This window comes from Hoplias malabaricus, chromosome 13, assembly GCF_029633855.1.
Source record: "Hoplias malabaricus isolate fHopMal1 chromosome 13, fHopMal1.hap1, whole genome shotgun sequence".
Lineage (NCBI taxonomy): Eukaryota > Metazoa > Chordata > Actinopteri > Characiformes > Erythrinidae > Hoplias > Hoplias malabaricus.
The window spans coordinates 4,308,158-4,324,040 of record NC_089812.1 but is presented as its reverse complement, the minus strand read 5'-3'; the positions used below and the strand labels follow the sequence as shown (position 1 = coordinate 4,324,040).

Below are 15,883 nucleotides of genomic sequence, written 5' to 3'. Positions count from 1 at the left end.
TTGTGTTCAAGCTCTGAGAAAGAAACTTTTCACTGCAGCCACTCACTTGATGCTGTTGATCCACTCGTCCTTCTCTTCTGTGGTGGGTGCAGAGATGCGGTAGAACGTGTGGTTGCCCTCCACCACCCGCCCATCTGCCTCCGTCTTGCATGCCTTGATCACCTGGTCCTTATTGTCCGGTATGAAGAGCTCAAAGCAGTTCTGAGAAGCACAAGCACACACACACACACACACACACACACACACACACACACACACACACACACACACACACACAGACACAGACATATTACCTCTTAAAAGGGAAACATCAAAACACCATGGAGCAAGAGAGAGGTGTTAATCCCAAATCACTCCACTCTCCTTATGTAGTGCACTACGCTAGTCATGAAATGACTGAATCTAGATCTTAACAGTGCATTATATATTTCTAATCCAGCACCATTTATATTTACTCATATGTGGGAATCTGAAATCTAGTGCTAATGTATACACTGTAGTTTAATGACTTGTGTACTTCACTACAGAGGGAGTGAGGAGCTACTAGAACGTTTCTTTAAAGATGTGTTTTCCTCATCCACACGAGAACAGTGATGTTTTCAGCCAGTGACCTAAAATGTCGTTGTCATGTGGACGGGAGGCCAAAACACAGACAACAACCTTCGTGTTTAAAAATATCCAGATGGAGCCTGAGAATCTCACCGGCTTCTTGTCCTCCACTTCACGAATGCTCAAGTTTTCTAAAGGAATGATTCCTCGGGGCTCTTTGTCCTGCAGAGAGAAAACACGCTCTGTAAGAACAGCATGACTATGAAATGATAACTGTTTATACTTCTGTGTGTGTGTGTGTGTCACTCTGCAGTTTAAACTGCGGCGGACCAATCACAGCTGCAGGGGTCCCCGTCGCGTAGCTACATACTATAGGGAGGTGCGCGTCAGGCTACGGCGTAGGTTCAAAGCAGACGTATAAATCGGGTTTCAATCTGTTCGGCCAAGGCCCGCCCCTACCCTATTTCTGATTGGCTCATTGGCTAGTAGCCTATTGTTGGTGTGGTAGAGAGTGAACGCTAACCCAAAGCTGGAACGCTATCAGCCCTGTGTTTATATTACACATTATTAACATATTTTAACATACTCTATATATCCCAAAGTGGGACTTGAGTAGACAGCTCTGTCGCAAACAGACGGCTTGATGTAACAAGCTCACACTCGAATCCCTGGGAATTTGCGTTGTTTGATCTGTCTGTTACTGTTAGAGTGGGAGCAAAGGGAAGGAAAACATAGGGTGGGAGACACTGTCTGTCGTTCAGCCTGTAGTTTAATATAGGATTTGTCCTGTGCATTGTTCTTGTGTCCTAACACTACGACACTCATTTCCTGTTCATCTGTCTGTCTACATATCTACCCACAGGTCACAGACACTGTATTTGTTCCCATTTCCAGAAACACAACAGACCTCATTGATACCATTCTGAAAATATCCAAAGCTCAGACTAATACATTTATTTTAAATATTTGATTATCTTTGATTTTCACATTATGCTTCATTTGTACAAACATAAAGAGACGTTATGAAAGTGCTACTGTCTAATAGTGCCATTAAAATGTTGACGCATGTGCAGATGGCGGCCCGATCTGCGTCCATTGGCCAAGTTACACAAGATACATCTTAGAGGTACTTCATCAGTCGGGAGGATGCTGCTCCACGGCTCAATCTGAGGAGTCTATACCCCTCTAGTGAGCACGGTGAGACTCACGGTGAGACTCACGTTCCAGAGCGCGCTGTTCTATTACCAGTGCTTTTCCATGAGGTCATGAACGCTCAACTGACTTCTATGTTACAAACTTAAAGGTGTCTTGATGCATTTGGACATAAAAGCTGCATGAGAGCCTATTAAAAGTGGTTTCTGTGAGACACTGAGCCCTCGGAGCCAGGTAACCCACTCCCAGAGGGGGCACTTACCGTAGTGTACTCGAAGTAATAAAGGCAGTTGTCTGTTAGAATGAACCACCGTCTCTTCCAGGTTTTGACACGTCCACCTGCCGAACAGAAAGAGCGGGCATTAGACGATCTCAGCGCGAGAGAACAAGGGAACCTCACAGCTTTTGAACAGTGGAGTGGCCGACAAGCAAGACAGACAGATGAGCGAGCAGACAATGAGAGCTTTTCTACAAATGACTCCGTTTCTCATGACCTTCCACCCCAAGCAATGCATTCCTCTCCAGCCCCACACCATGCTCAAACACGGTCAGTAGCATTCAGTCTGGGGAACATCACAAATGAATGGACACAGGTGAAAAATATCTCCATTATTCACTTAGACTCTCAGTTATTCAGTGGTAACTACAGCGACAGTCATTAAGAGAAGTATATGAACTTTGCCTTAACGGTACTGCACTGACTGCTGTTCATAATTAGCGATATATGGAAGAACAGAAGCTCTGCTGATGAACGTTTATCAATAGAGGGCTCCTGAAAGTTCCCAAACCAGTAGGAAGATCAGGTCCAGCGTAAACGTGGCCCATGTTAGTTTCCATTCATCACTAGCTGCCAAAGAACTCGTGCTTGTCTGTAAATCTAACTTTACATCGCACTGTTCCCTAATCAGCCGATACAACCTTTTCCAACACTGACCAGTGGTCACAGAACAGTGGACAGTGGCTCTGCACCACCAGCTGTCTGATGCTCACTGTAGAATCATGGGTTCAGGGTTCGAACAGGACCTGATGGCAGTCGATGTGCCGAAACCGTGTGGAGTAAATCAGAAGGGAAAGGGAAATCCCAAACATTATGTGCATCGCATGTTGAACCCTATAACAGTTGTCAAAACTACAGTAAATTAAATGTTTGATCAACTTCTTAAGAAAGAAATTCTTCTTTTTTCACCTGCTTTAACTAACAAATATCTTCAAAACTATTTTCTTGACCTTACAAAAGCCTCACACGTGTCTTAGAGTTAAGTACGAGTTCAGAAAATCTACCAAAAAGATAATTAAGACTAACTTAAGACAATATCTGAGAACACTGAGGAATCCAGCCCCTCGTGTGTTACTCTGAGTCGCAGCTGTAAACGTAGGTGTGTTCTGAACCATTAAACTTGCTGTGTACTTCCCTTTCTACCTCTAGATGGCACTGTAAGCGAGCAGCAGACACACACACACGCACACGCACACACACACACAGCAGAGAAGTAGCTGATTGGTTGATTGGGTTGTCGAGCTGTGATTAATGATCACCTCTGAGCTTAATCATTCAGCAGGGTCCCCACACGCAATCACCTCTCAGAGTGAGAGCCTGAGGAGGGTCGTGGAGGGGGTTAAGAGGAGGCTGGGGCCGGACAGGAACCCAAAGCACACGGTCGGGGGCATGGACAGGATCAGGGACAGGGGAAGTGTTTTATATACTGCCTCTGTTTGGAGCTGATGAAGCGTATATTTTACCGATGACTAATATCCAATAATCAATAAGCAAAACCCGTCTTCACCCTTTATCCTAGGAATGAGCTTGAGCTTCCTGCCCTAAATCTCTCACACACACACACACACACCCAAGCATACGACCGCACCGTGTGCAGAACTACAACAGAGCAGGTCACACACACACTGACAGACACAGGCCTCCGCTTCACTGACAGCATGGAGAACAGCAGCCTAAGCACTTTGGTCCAGATGCAGTTTTCCAAATCGGTCCAGACAAAGCACAAACACCACATAATGAGTGTTTGGATCTCCTTCCAATTCCACAAAACCACTGAGGGCTCCGTAATGGATTGGCGATGAATTGCTTCTGATAGTGGGTTCTAGATATTCAGATCCTATTGCGGTGTTATTAGTTTGTGTCTTTGCTTTTACGGCACTCATTTTTGCTGTTTGTCTGTCTTCGTCCAGACAAAGGATTTCATTGGAGAATCCTGCAGCTCCCAAAGTGCAAACGAACAAGAAAATAAGATATGAACACCACAGCAAACAGTGAGAAGGAGTACTCTTCACTACGGTGGTCACATGGAACCCAAAACCCCCAAGCACCCGGCGTCCGCCCAGCAACCAAACAGACAGAGCGGCACACGGACAGACCACCAGCTCGATGGAAAATAACAGACCAAACAAAGAAAGAAACAAACAAACAGAGAGAAATAAACTAGACCAAACTGATGGAAAGACAAACTAAGCCGAAAAAACCCAGGAAGGCTAACAACAGAAAGAGCAGGGGGGAGAAAAAAAAGAAAGGCATGGCTGATCACCAGAAGCACCTGACAGCAAAGAGATGGACTAGTTTGGGTTTTATCTGAGGTGGGGGGAAGCAGGTGTACATACCTCCTGAGGGAAAGACAACAGCCAAAATCATGGGAACAAACAAACAAACGAGGAAAAAAAGAAAACAAATAAATTAAATTAAATAATAAGAAATCATATCCACCGCACGCTGCTGATCAAAGGAGGTGCATTTGTTTTAACAGGAGACTTTCTAAACAACAGGCAAAAGGAGAACAAAACTGAATCAGGGTCAATGATGAGTCGGAGCTGTAAAGGAAAAACTTTTTTTTGGGTGCATGACTCATTTTGACCACTAGTGGGCTCTCGTGTTAAAAACAATGACATCAATACACATTAACAACAAGAGATGACATGCCCTCCTCATCACAGGCAGCAGTCTTGATTGACACCCCGGTAGATTAAAGGGATCCGTTACTCTGTTTGGAAGCAACCTAGACCCAGACAAAACAGTGGAACACAACTGAATCACTGGCTGATGATTCACTTCAAATTTGAACTGATTTTTCTTTTTTTTTTGGATCATCCCAAAGATCAGCCATTTCCAGATGGTGACAGAACTGCACCAGAGTTTGAAGAAAACCAAGGAGCTGTGCTTTGCTGCATGTCAAACTTAATTTAACACACAGCCGAGGACAGCTCTGAAGTCCCACGTGGCGACCAGATTCGTTAGTGTATGTGCGTTTATGTCTGAGAAAGAGAAACAGATTGTAAATACAATATAGAATAAATGTGCATATGGATATGTCTGTAAACACTTCCACTTTTCAGTTATGACCGGTCACACACACAACATTAAATTGTTCAAATGCTCACGTTAACACAGTGTGGTCCAATAAGAGGACGGCAAACAAAATATTCTGGTGAGTGACCACCCAATGACGAGCTTAGGCTGCATCTGAAGCTCTTTAGAAGACAATAAATGATGATTAGGCGTGTAGATGTGTGAATGATTCATTTCTCTCCAGATGTGGCTGTTTGACCTGGAGAACACAAATTAGTTATGAATGTGGGCGTGAATACCGCCGGCCACAGAGAGCGGGCAGAACCTGCCTTTATACAGTGAACTTACTACTCTTGTCGGACTCTTGTTGAAAAACAGGGCTCCCAAGTGAAGTCGTGGAGATCTCCTGCCCTGGAGAGATTAGGTCTAGATGTTCCTGAAAGGTTTGTGCTAACTATAAATGCCCTGAGAAGGCAGAACGTAGGCTGAACTCGGAATAAACAAACTGAGGATCCATTGGAAGGATAGAATTAGCTCAATATGCTGTATTTGAGTATCGCACTCCAAAGTCTAAAGGTTAGTGTGCTGTGTTCCTGGTGTTTAGAACTCACCCAGTTTGAGCAGCCAGCCCTCGCGGTCTGGGTTGAAGAACGTGTGCGTGAGGTCGTTGCCGTCGTCCTCCGGGATTTTGAATGGTTCATTTTTGATGCTCTCGTACAAGTTCTGCAGAAGGACAGGAGAAAAAAAAAAGTTACATATGAAGGGAAGAGCAAAAGGGAATTTAAACGTAACCTAGTGAAACAATAAGTGGTCAGTGTTAATGTAAAAGTGCCTTAATCACAAAGTATTACATTTGATTTAAAGTCTTCTAAGAGGATGTGTAGTTATTTTAATTTAGAAATTCCTCAAAACATCAAACACCCAAGGACCGTAAACATTAACAATGTACTGACAACTAAGTTCTGATATTAATAAAGGAAGTAGGTTGAATGGTTTGTGGAGAGCTATGTGAGAAAGACACCGACTCTGAGCAGCTCCTCTGGTAAATCCCCGCCGTCGTTAATGCCTCTGTTCATGGAGATGAAGCGCTCCACTGTGGGCTTGTCCTTCACGTTGGGGTTGTGGAGGCTGGTGTTCAGCATGATTATGGCAAAGGAGAGAATATAACATGTGTCTGTGGGGAAAAAATAAAATCAATAAACAAAACTAGGTCTTTTTAATCGTTACACACATTAGTAACATCTAAAGAAAAAGGTGAAAATATGAGGAGAGTGAGGAAAAAAAGAATTATGTGAGACTTGGGATGATCAGGTGAACAAATCTGCATCCTGTAGTGTGTGTGTGTGTGTGTGTCTCAAGCTGACACAGCAGCACTTTATCTTGTCTATGTGTCTCAGCAGAAAGCACATGAATAATGTAGTTCAATCTGTCTCACAGTAGGAACATCAGCCGTAAACACACTGTCAAAATCACACACATCGCCATCTACTAACACAGAAACATGCATCTCTCACACACACATACATCAGAGACGTGTCCGATAAAGGACCGGCACTACATTTCTATGGCAAATTAGTCTTTATCTGCATTTACTTTGAGTCTTTAAAGGGACACTTAGTCATACTGACAGCACTGTACTGAAATCAGTGGGCAAGGGGGTGGTTTCCTACCCTTCTACACAAAATACATAATCCAGTTTCTGCAGTGCTAAGCCCACAGCTGTGACAACAGAGGCTCTATTCTCGCGGTTACAGCTCAGTGAAGCATCACAATGATTTTAAAGCTGTAGTTTTTAGGCAAAAAAATATTACGTAGTGTTCCTTTAAGGGCGGAACGGTGGAGAAGCTGGTAGTGTCTCTGTCACAGCTCCAGGGACCTGGAGGTTTTGGGTTCAAGTCCCGCACCGGAGTGTGTTCTCTCTGTGTCTGCGTGGGTTTCCTCCGGGTGACTGTCTGTGAGGAGTGTGGTGTGTTCTCCCTGTGTCTGCGTGGGTTTCCTCCGGGTGACTGTCTGTGAGGAGTGTGGTGTGTTCTCCCTGTGTCTGCGTGGGTTTCCTCCGGGTGACTGTCTGTGAGGAGTGTGGTGTGTTCTCCCTGTGTCTGCGTGGGTTTCTTCCGGGTGACTGTCTGTGAGGAGTGTGGTGTGTTCTCCCTGTGTCTGCGTGGGTTTCTTCCGGGTGACTGTCTGTGAGGAGTGTGGTGTGTTCTTCCTGTGTCTGCGTGGGTTTCCTCCGGGTGACTGACTGTGAGGAGTGTGGTGTGTTCTCCCTGTGTCTGCGTGGGTTTCCTCCGGGTGACTGTCTGTGAGGAGTGTGGTGTGTTCTCCCTGTGTCTGCGTGGGTTTCCTCCGGGTGACTGTCTGTGAGGAGTGTGGTGTGTTCTCCCTGTGTCTGCGTGGGTTTCTTCCGGGTGACTGTCTGTGAGGAGTGTGGTGTGTTCTCCCTGTGTCTGCATGGGTTTCCTCCGGGTGACTGTCTGTGAGGAGTGTGTTGTGTTCTCCCTGTGTCTGCATGGGTTTCCTCCGGGTGACTGTCTGTGAGGAGTGTGGTGTGTTCTTCCTGTGTCTGCGTGGGTTTCCTCCGGGTGACTGACTGTGAGGAGTGTGGTGTGTTCTCCCTGTGTCTGCATGGGTTTCCTCCGGGTGACTGTCTGTGAGGAGTGTGGTGTGTTCTCCCTGTGTCTGCGTGGGTTTCCTCCGGGTGACTGTCTGTGAGGAGTGTGGTGTGTTCTTCCTGTGTCTGCATGGGTTTCCTTCGGGTGACTGTCTGTGAGGAGTGTGGTGTGTTCTCCCTGTGTCTGCGTGGGTTTCCTCCGGGTGACTGTCTGTGAGGAGTGTGGTGTGTTCTCCGTGTCTGCGTGGGTTTCCTCCGGGTGACTGTCTGTGAGGAGTGTGGTGTGTTCTCCCTGTGTCTGCGTGGGTTTCTTCCGGGTGACTGTCTGTGAGGAGTGTGGTGTGTTCTCCCTGTGTCTGCGTGGGTTTCTTCCGGGTGACTGTCTGTGAGGAGTGTGGTGTGTTCTTCCTGTGTCTGCGTGGGTTTCCTCCGGGTGACTGACTGTGAGGAGTGTGGTGTGTTCTCCCTGTGTCTGCGTGGGTTTCTTCCGGGTGACTGTCTGTGAGGAGTGTGGTGTGTTCTCCCTGTGTCTGCGTGGGTTTCCTCCGGGTGACTGTCTGTGAGGAGTGTGGTGTGTTCTCCCTGTGTCTGCGTGGGTTTCCTCCGGGTGACTGTCTGTGAGGAGTGTGGTGTGTTCTCCCTGTGTCTGCGTGGGTTTCCTCCGGGTGACTGTCTGTGAGGAGTGTGGTGTGTTCTTCCTGTGTCTGCGTGGGTTTCCTCCGGGTGACTGACTGTGAGGAGTGTGGTGTGTTCTCCCTGTGTCTGCATGGGTTTCCTCCGGGTGACTGTCTGTGAGGAGTGTGGTGTGTTCTCCCTGTGTCTGCGTGGGTTTCCTCCGGGTGACTGTCTGTGAGGAGTGTGGTGTGTTCTTCCTGTGTCTGCGTGGGTTTCCTTCGGGTGACTGTCTGTGAGGAGTGTGGTGTGTTCTCCCTGTGTCTGCGTGGGTTTCCTCCGGGTGACTGTCTGTGAGGAGTGTGGTGTGTTTTCCCTGTGTCTGCGTGGGTTTCTTCCAGGTGACTGTCTGTGAGGAGTGTGGTGTGTTCTCCCTGTGTCTGCGTGGGTTTCCTCCGGGTGACTGTCTGTGAGGAGTGTGGTGTGTTCTCCCTGTGTCTGCGTGGGTTTCTTCCAGGTGACTGTCTGTGAGGAGTGTGGTGTGTTCTCCCTGTGTCTGCGTGGGTTTCTTCCGGGTGACTGTCTGTGAGGAGTGTGGTGTGTTCTCCCTGTGTCTGCATGGGTTTCCTCCGGGTGACTGTCTGTGAGGAGTGTGGTGTGTTCTCCCTGTGTCTGCATGGGTTTCCTCCGGGTGACTGTCTGTGAGGAGTGTGGTGTGTTCTCCGTGTCTGCATGGGTTTCCTCCGGGTGACTGTCTGTGAGGAGTGTGGTGTGTTCTTCCTGTGTCTGCGTGGGTTTCCTCCGGGTGACTGACTGTGAGAAGTGTGGTGTGTTCTCCCTGTGTCTGCATGGGTTTCCTCCGGGTGACTGTCTGTGAGGAGTGTGGTGTGTTCTCCCTGTGTCTGCGTGGGTTTCCTCCGGGTGACTGTCTGTGAGGAGTGTGGTGTGTTCTCCCTGTGTCTGCATGGGTTTCCTTCGGGTGCTCTGGTTTCCCCCCACACTCCCAAAAGTGTCCGTAGGTGCGAGTGTGTCACCCTGTGAAGGACTAGCGCCCCCTCCAGGGTGTGATCCTGCCTCGTGCCCTGTGATTCCGGGTAGGCTCCGGATACACCGCCGCCCTGAACTGGATAAGCGCTTACAGACAATGAATGAATGTTATGCTAATAATGACAATTCTTTTTAACCCTCCTTAATTCTCAGATAAACAATCACACCAAAGCCTATAAAACAGGAGCACACACGTGCACACAGTGACCCACCAGTGGACTGGAAGACTCCTGGGTTGCACTGGCAGTAACGCTGGGCAAAAGCCTCCATCATCCTATCGATTTTCTGTGCTTCACCCGGCAGTCTGAAACTCCAGAGAAATTGCCTGCACACACGGAAACATCCATGTCGTTCATACAGTGTTTCCACATGTGTGTGTAAGAGTCACAGCCTGACAAACGTAACCCCATAAGAATGACACGCTTATTACATTTTAGGGCTTATTATTTACAAACAAAAACTAGATTAGACCAACCCTAAGTTATAGCCTTAAGTGACCACTCTGTGTTTTTGCTTAGTGCATGCTTCACCTGAGCGCTTGAACCAGGTTCAGATCTGTGAACTCATGCAGCTCCACGAAAGCGTGCAACACCTGGATGTTAAAGTCGTCCCTGAAAACACAAGAGAAAAAAAAAATTGTTAGCCTTTGTTCAAACAACGCAATCACATTCCATTCTTTAATTCAGTCTGACTCTCAACGACAGAAATGATGCGTGCTCTATGGGGATGTCCCGATTCGTTCTCAAAGATCGGTATCGAGGCCAATCACAGCATTATTTTACTGATCTGTATCGGCTTTTTTGAACTCCATCTTAAGTCCGAACCTCTGGCAAACTCACACTCTAGAGAAAATAAAATAATTGATAAATTCAGAACAGTTCCAGGCCAATGACTGGTATAGCTCGAAGTAAAGTGACACGACAGAAAACCTGTCCTTTTATCAAAAACATGACATCACATTTGACCTCTGCTGCGGTATCCGCGGGAGCATTGTGGAATACTACAATAGAGCTTTCTGTGATAAGGTCTCATCTCTCTGTGGCTCTTCTGCCTTTCTCCTCTCTGCTGGTATCACAGGATCCAATCTGCTCGTGGAGTAAGTAATGTAGACCTCCCACCCCATCATTCATCCCCTCCTGACAGATTAGCCATGAAATGGTGATACCAATCTGCTCTATTCTGAGGGTCCACTCTCCATTTCCTGATCTCTCTGGGACACACCCCGTCATTGTGGTTAGAAAAAAGGGGGTGAGCAAAGGAAAAAGATACGGACAGTGAGAGCATGAGGCAAAGACACAGTGAGAGAGAGAGAGAGAGAGAGAGAGAGAGAGAGAGAAAACCACCCTATGTAGCCTACATCCACCAGTGTATAATCACTGGGCGTTGGCTGAAATGTGATACCTGGAAAATACAGGCCTATGTCTTATTGTTTGAGTTAATATTCTGTACATTTATATGGAATAATCAGTCAGAAGGAGTGATCTGCCCTCTGCAAATAGAAAGCAGTAAGAAAGAGTGTTGAAAACAGAACTAGAAATGTTGCTTTTGTTATCGTTAAGGGCCGCAGTAACAGAGGAGATCAAATTATGTTACAAGTGCAGCATAGTGATGTAACTGTATTGAAAGGAATGTACCATTAGGAGAAGAGCCAAATACTAGACCAGTGAAGACCTTGAGATTTACTTGCCGTTTAAACTTAAAAGGAACCCTATGTGGAAGTTAATAGTTTACACTGATGTGGGAGACTAAAGCCACTAATTTGGGCTCAAGCACTTCGGAAACATTCATTCATTCATTATCTGTAACCCTTATCCAATTCAGGGTCGCGGTGGGTCCAGAGCCTACTTGGAATCATTGGGCGCAAGGCAGGAATACACCCTGGAGGGGGCGCCAGTCCTTCACAGGGCAACACACACACATTCACTCACACCTATGGACACTTTTTGACTCACCAATCCACCTACCAACATGTGTTTTTGGACTGTGGGAGGAAACCCATGCAGACACAGGGAGAACACACCACACTCCTCACAGACAGTCACCCGGAGGAAACCCACGCAGACACAGAGAGAACACACCACACTCCTCACAGACAGTCACCCGGAGGAAACCCACGCAGACACAGAGAGAACACACCAACTCCTCACAGACAGTCACCCGGAGCGGGAATCGACCCACAACCTCCAGGTCCCTGGAGCTGTGTGACTGCGACACCTACCTGCTGCTCCACCGTGCCACTGCGGAAACAGCACTATGTAAAGTCTGAAAGAGGGTGGGAACTTGTTAAGCCAGAGCTCCTCCTCGTATCTAACCACTCTGATGAAACTGAAAACATTTCACAGACTCCACAATAAGAAAAATATTGTTATCGTGTGTTGAACATCATGGTGTTTCTCACTACTGGATATTGGCACATCAGATTTGAAGTGAAAGAATAACAAATTTGAATTTCAGTTCATGACATCCTGTTATTTAATGAAGTAACTCCACACAGACACGTACCTTTCCCCGAGGTAATCCCCTATGGCTGTCTTGTTGAGGCCCTCACCCTTGTACAGGAACTGAGCGATGTCATCGCTGGTGTTTTTCAGAAGGTCATTTTCAATTAGAAACTGGATTCCCTGGGAACACACAAACACAGCCCAAATGATCAGTATTACTGAATGCCTCCTGGTTCAGATACACTTTAATGAAGTTCTTAGTCACCTTCTTAGGGTCCATGTTGAACTTCTTGCGACCCATGGCGACTTGCTTATTCCTCTGCATGTTTTTCCTTTGAACGACAAAAAATTAAACAAATTGTACACTGTATTTAATAATAAATAGGGAGAAAAAGAAAGGTCCGGTCCTTAGGATTCTGCTTATACCACATATGTCCTTATTGAGGAAATATCCAGGGACTAGTTTGCGCTCAGAATTGTAGAAATCTAAGTGGGCGGAGCTTATAGGTCCTTGAGGCTTTTTTGTAGGGTCTGACTGTAGTGTTGCATGGTATACGGATACTAGAAAAGTATCTCAATAGTTTGTCATTAAAAACAGTACAATAGCGAGGAGTGTTTTTAAAAAAGAGCAGTATTTACAACGAGTGCCACAGGGGGGCAGTGTTCCTCACTTAATGGTTTTGCCTCTAGTTTTAGCGACTAGCACCAGTGGCTTTCTGTTCCAACCTTAGCTACTTTTTATAGAAGAGAATCGTAGCACGATTTGTTAGACCACCAGGACTGACTGCAAGCGGGAGAGACAGCTCTCTCTCCATGGCTTCTCTGCTCCCGGAGACACAGCTCCCACGGCGCTCCAGGAAAGGAACAGCAGTCGGTGCCGCACGGAAGCTCACACAGATCCGAATGAGCTGTGAATGTGCAAAAAGTGCTGCCAAAGACACGTTTGCTTCCTTTTATGTTGAACTAATTCCTTTTTCCGAACTCCTGAACTGAGATCACAGAACTGATTAAGGCATTCAGCTTTATTCAAACAGTAAACACGTCTTATGAACGTATGACACAATCAGGTTTTTGCAGGCTGCCCTCAGCTTGTAGAGAAAGTACATTACTTCTCCAGATGTTTTAGGCTTTTGCGATGATATCGTTTCAGTATCGGTATCGAGATATTTAGGCAGGTATCGTATCAAACGTTTGGTATCGTGCCAACACTACAGCAGACACAACAACATGTACAGAGCACGTGAGAGATGCTCAGTCTTAGAAACCAGAAGGCGCCTGAGCTTATAAACACTTGCCTTTTTAGCTAATACAGCTGCCTAATGGATCCAAAAGTGCTCACCAAATCGCAGCTCTACAACAGAGTGGAGAGCCTTAAGAGAACTTAAAAGCTTCTGAGACACCAATTTTGCAAACAGTAGGAATCCCCCTGCACTCAAGCTCTCTGTACGTTCTTCTCTGGAGATTCCCTATTGTGTATTGTACCAAAACCCACTGTGAATTATTCAGTGCTTTCCCGTCTGTAGAGGGAGTGAGTTGATGAAAGATTTACGCTCCCCGTATTCCGTATGAGCATTTTCAAAATGCAGAGCTGGTGCGGTGCAGATCTGGAGGCCAGTGCCTGCAATCTGGACATGAATATTTAATGAAGAGTGTTGGGGTAAACTATTTGGACTAAACACAGCACTATCAATGTGAATTAAGTGAATGTGAAGAGGACGGGGAGATCGTTCACCTCTCTTCGGTGGAACCCAGGTTCTCTATCTCGCTGGTGACCTCGGCTATCTCATCCTTCAACCTCTGGGGACAGGAGAGGGAAGCTGGTTAGCACAGCAGAACACAGAGTAATAGAGTAATACACTTGTTATGAGTCAGACATTGGTTTATTTTAGAGCTACACTGAGTATGTGGAAATTAGGATGACTGCTTGGCAGCGATCGTCAGACTCAAACATATACAGGAACGGATGTTTAGAACAAAAGGGTGTGGTGCAGATCGTAGAAAGAGAAGCCAACACTCACACACAGACTTTAAAGTAATCCAGGATGCCTTTGATTGATTGTGTTTGTAGTGGTGATATATGAAGTTAATTTAGAAGCTGATCTCCATAAGAGAGAGGCTAACAATGTCAAAGGAAACTTAAAATCCATCACTATATCGATGATAAAATAAGAAGACTGGGTTCAAATTTGATCGGCTGAGCTTAAACCAATTTAACTTAGGGTGTGGGTCTTTAAGGAGATTTGCTAAACGTCAGCTAGAGAAATAAACTGCTATGAACCGAGCTGTTCCAGGTCGATCCTAAAAAGATGAGCAGATGAGCTGGATCCAGTTGTTTGAGCGGGAAACCTACAAGACCCCTTATAACTAGAACAGAACATGAGAGACAGACAACAGTGGGTTTTCCATCCACAGAGTTTCTGCTTATTATTAAAATTCATGTCAAAATCTAAATGGAAAAAGCCCAAAATATGGAACAACACAAGTATCACCCAACGATTTTTACGCTCCAGGGAGGTGGAATAGTTAGAATTTTAGAATGCCAAAATAAGACTTTACTGATTTTTTAACCATTTATATTCATTCATTCTCTGTAACCCTTATCCAGTTCAGGGTCGCGGTGGGTCCAAGGTGGGAATACACCCTGGAGGGGGCGCCAGTCCTTCACAAGGCAACACAGACACACCTACGGACACTTTTGAGGACACTACGGACGGTTTTTGGACTGTGGGAGGAAACCGGAGCACCCGGAGGAAACCCACGAAGACACTGGGAGAACACACCACACTCCTCACAGACAGTCACCCGGAGGAAACCCACGCAGACACAGGGAGAACACACCACACTCCTCACAGACAGTCACCCGGAGGAAACCCACGCAGACACAGGGAGAACACACCACACTCCTCACAGACAGTCACCCGGAGGAAACCCACGCAGACACAGGGAGAACACAACACACTCCTCATAGACAGTCACCCGGAGGAAACCCACGCAGACACAGGGAGAACACACCACACTCCTCACAGACAGTCACCCGGAGGAAACCCACGCAGACACAGGGAGAACACACCACACTCCTCACAGACAGTCACCCGGAGGAAACCCACGCAGACACAGGTAGAACACACCACACTCCTCATAGACAGTCACCCGGAGGAAACCCACGCAGACACAGGGAAAACACACCACACTCCTCATTTGCAGATGGAAGCCCAGCTAATATTCAGTAAGAGTGAATAGAAAACATGTCGATAGCAATCAATGGCCGAAGATATAGTGTGAACCTTTGAGGAAAAAAAATATATTTAAACTGCCTGAGTGCAAGGATATTTATATCTAATATCAGTAAATCCATCCACCTCCCTTAGACCAGCACCTTCACTTGTCACACACACACTCTCTTACAGTCAGGACAGATTCTGCTTGGGCTGCTTCCTGTCACATGACACAGCAAGGTCTCCCTACACCAGAGATATACAACATACAGCAGACTCAACCTTACAAATCATGCAGTAAGTGACACAGGCCCCTGACCATTGTTTTCATTTTCTATTCAGATTTTCTTCTCTATTTTTGCTTTCCTTTTCATTACATTTCAGCACAAAACCAGATAGAAACACATCTGTTTTCCCCCCTCTCTCAAGGCTCTAACAATCACAACAAATTCCTCGGATGGTTGTCTCCACAACAGAAAGACCTTGAAATGCAATGCGGAAAAGCGGAGGGTGTCAGAGAAGGAAAGATATATTGGAGTGGGTCTGGGAGGCGGAGCACAGTGTATTAATGAGTAAAACAACAGCACTGACACTTCAGCTTTGGACTTGTAATAAAGCTGAGGAATTCAACTGTGTAACCCAAGTCTGATCAAACCGCCTCAGTTCATGTGAGCCGCTTGCCCACAGGGTTTTTCAGAAGCCTCCCCCCTTCGTGTCGACTCACTTCCTAGACATTTTCATTTAAAACGTTTCGTCCCCTGGTCAGTGAATGTCCACAGTGCACAGCTCCAAAGCACCGCAAGTTACATTCTTCAAATCACAATTAACACTTAGCGCTACGGCAGCACCCTCATCATCACCAGCCGGGAACGTGGGGCTTGGCCTGAAATATTTAAACTATTCGTCCCTTTTGGAGAAGACGCTTGAGGAATGTTTGGAAAAGGAAGTAAATGTTTAATGA

The 15,883-nt window shown here is 46.3% G+C and overlaps 1 protein-coding gene across 4 annotated transcripts in view; it reads right to left on the bottom strand.

The window, feature by feature from the left end:
- The window catches only part of cyth1a (cytohesin 1a), a 69,619-nt gene that overhangs the window by 3,600 nt on the left and 50,136 nt on the right, over positions 1–15,883 (bottom strand). For 3 of the 4 annotated variants that reach the window (XM_066643075.1, XM_066643074.1, XM_066643076.1), the window contains exons 3-12: positions 13,440–13,504; positions 11,973–12,039; positions 11,769–11,887; positions 9,797–9,877; positions 9,479–9,591; positions 6,022–6,170; positions 5,607–5,719; positions 1,964–2,042; positions 703–771; positions 47–201 (exon numbers count right to left, since the gene is read on the bottom strand). In XM_066643075.1, coding sequence (XP_066499172.1) covers positions 47–201; positions 703–771; positions 1,964–2,042; positions 5,607–5,719; positions 6,022–6,170; positions 9,479–9,591; positions 9,797–9,877; positions 11,769–11,887; positions 11,973–12,039; positions 13,440–13,504 — 1,010 coding nt within the window. The remainder of the gene's footprint in view (positions 1–46; positions 202–702; positions 772–1,963; positions 2,043–5,606; positions 5,720–6,021; positions 6,171–9,478; positions 9,592–9,796; positions 9,878–11,768; positions 11,888–11,972; positions 12,040–13,439; positions 13,505–15,883) is intronic. The other variant, XM_066643073.1, reaches the window with a different exon arrangement.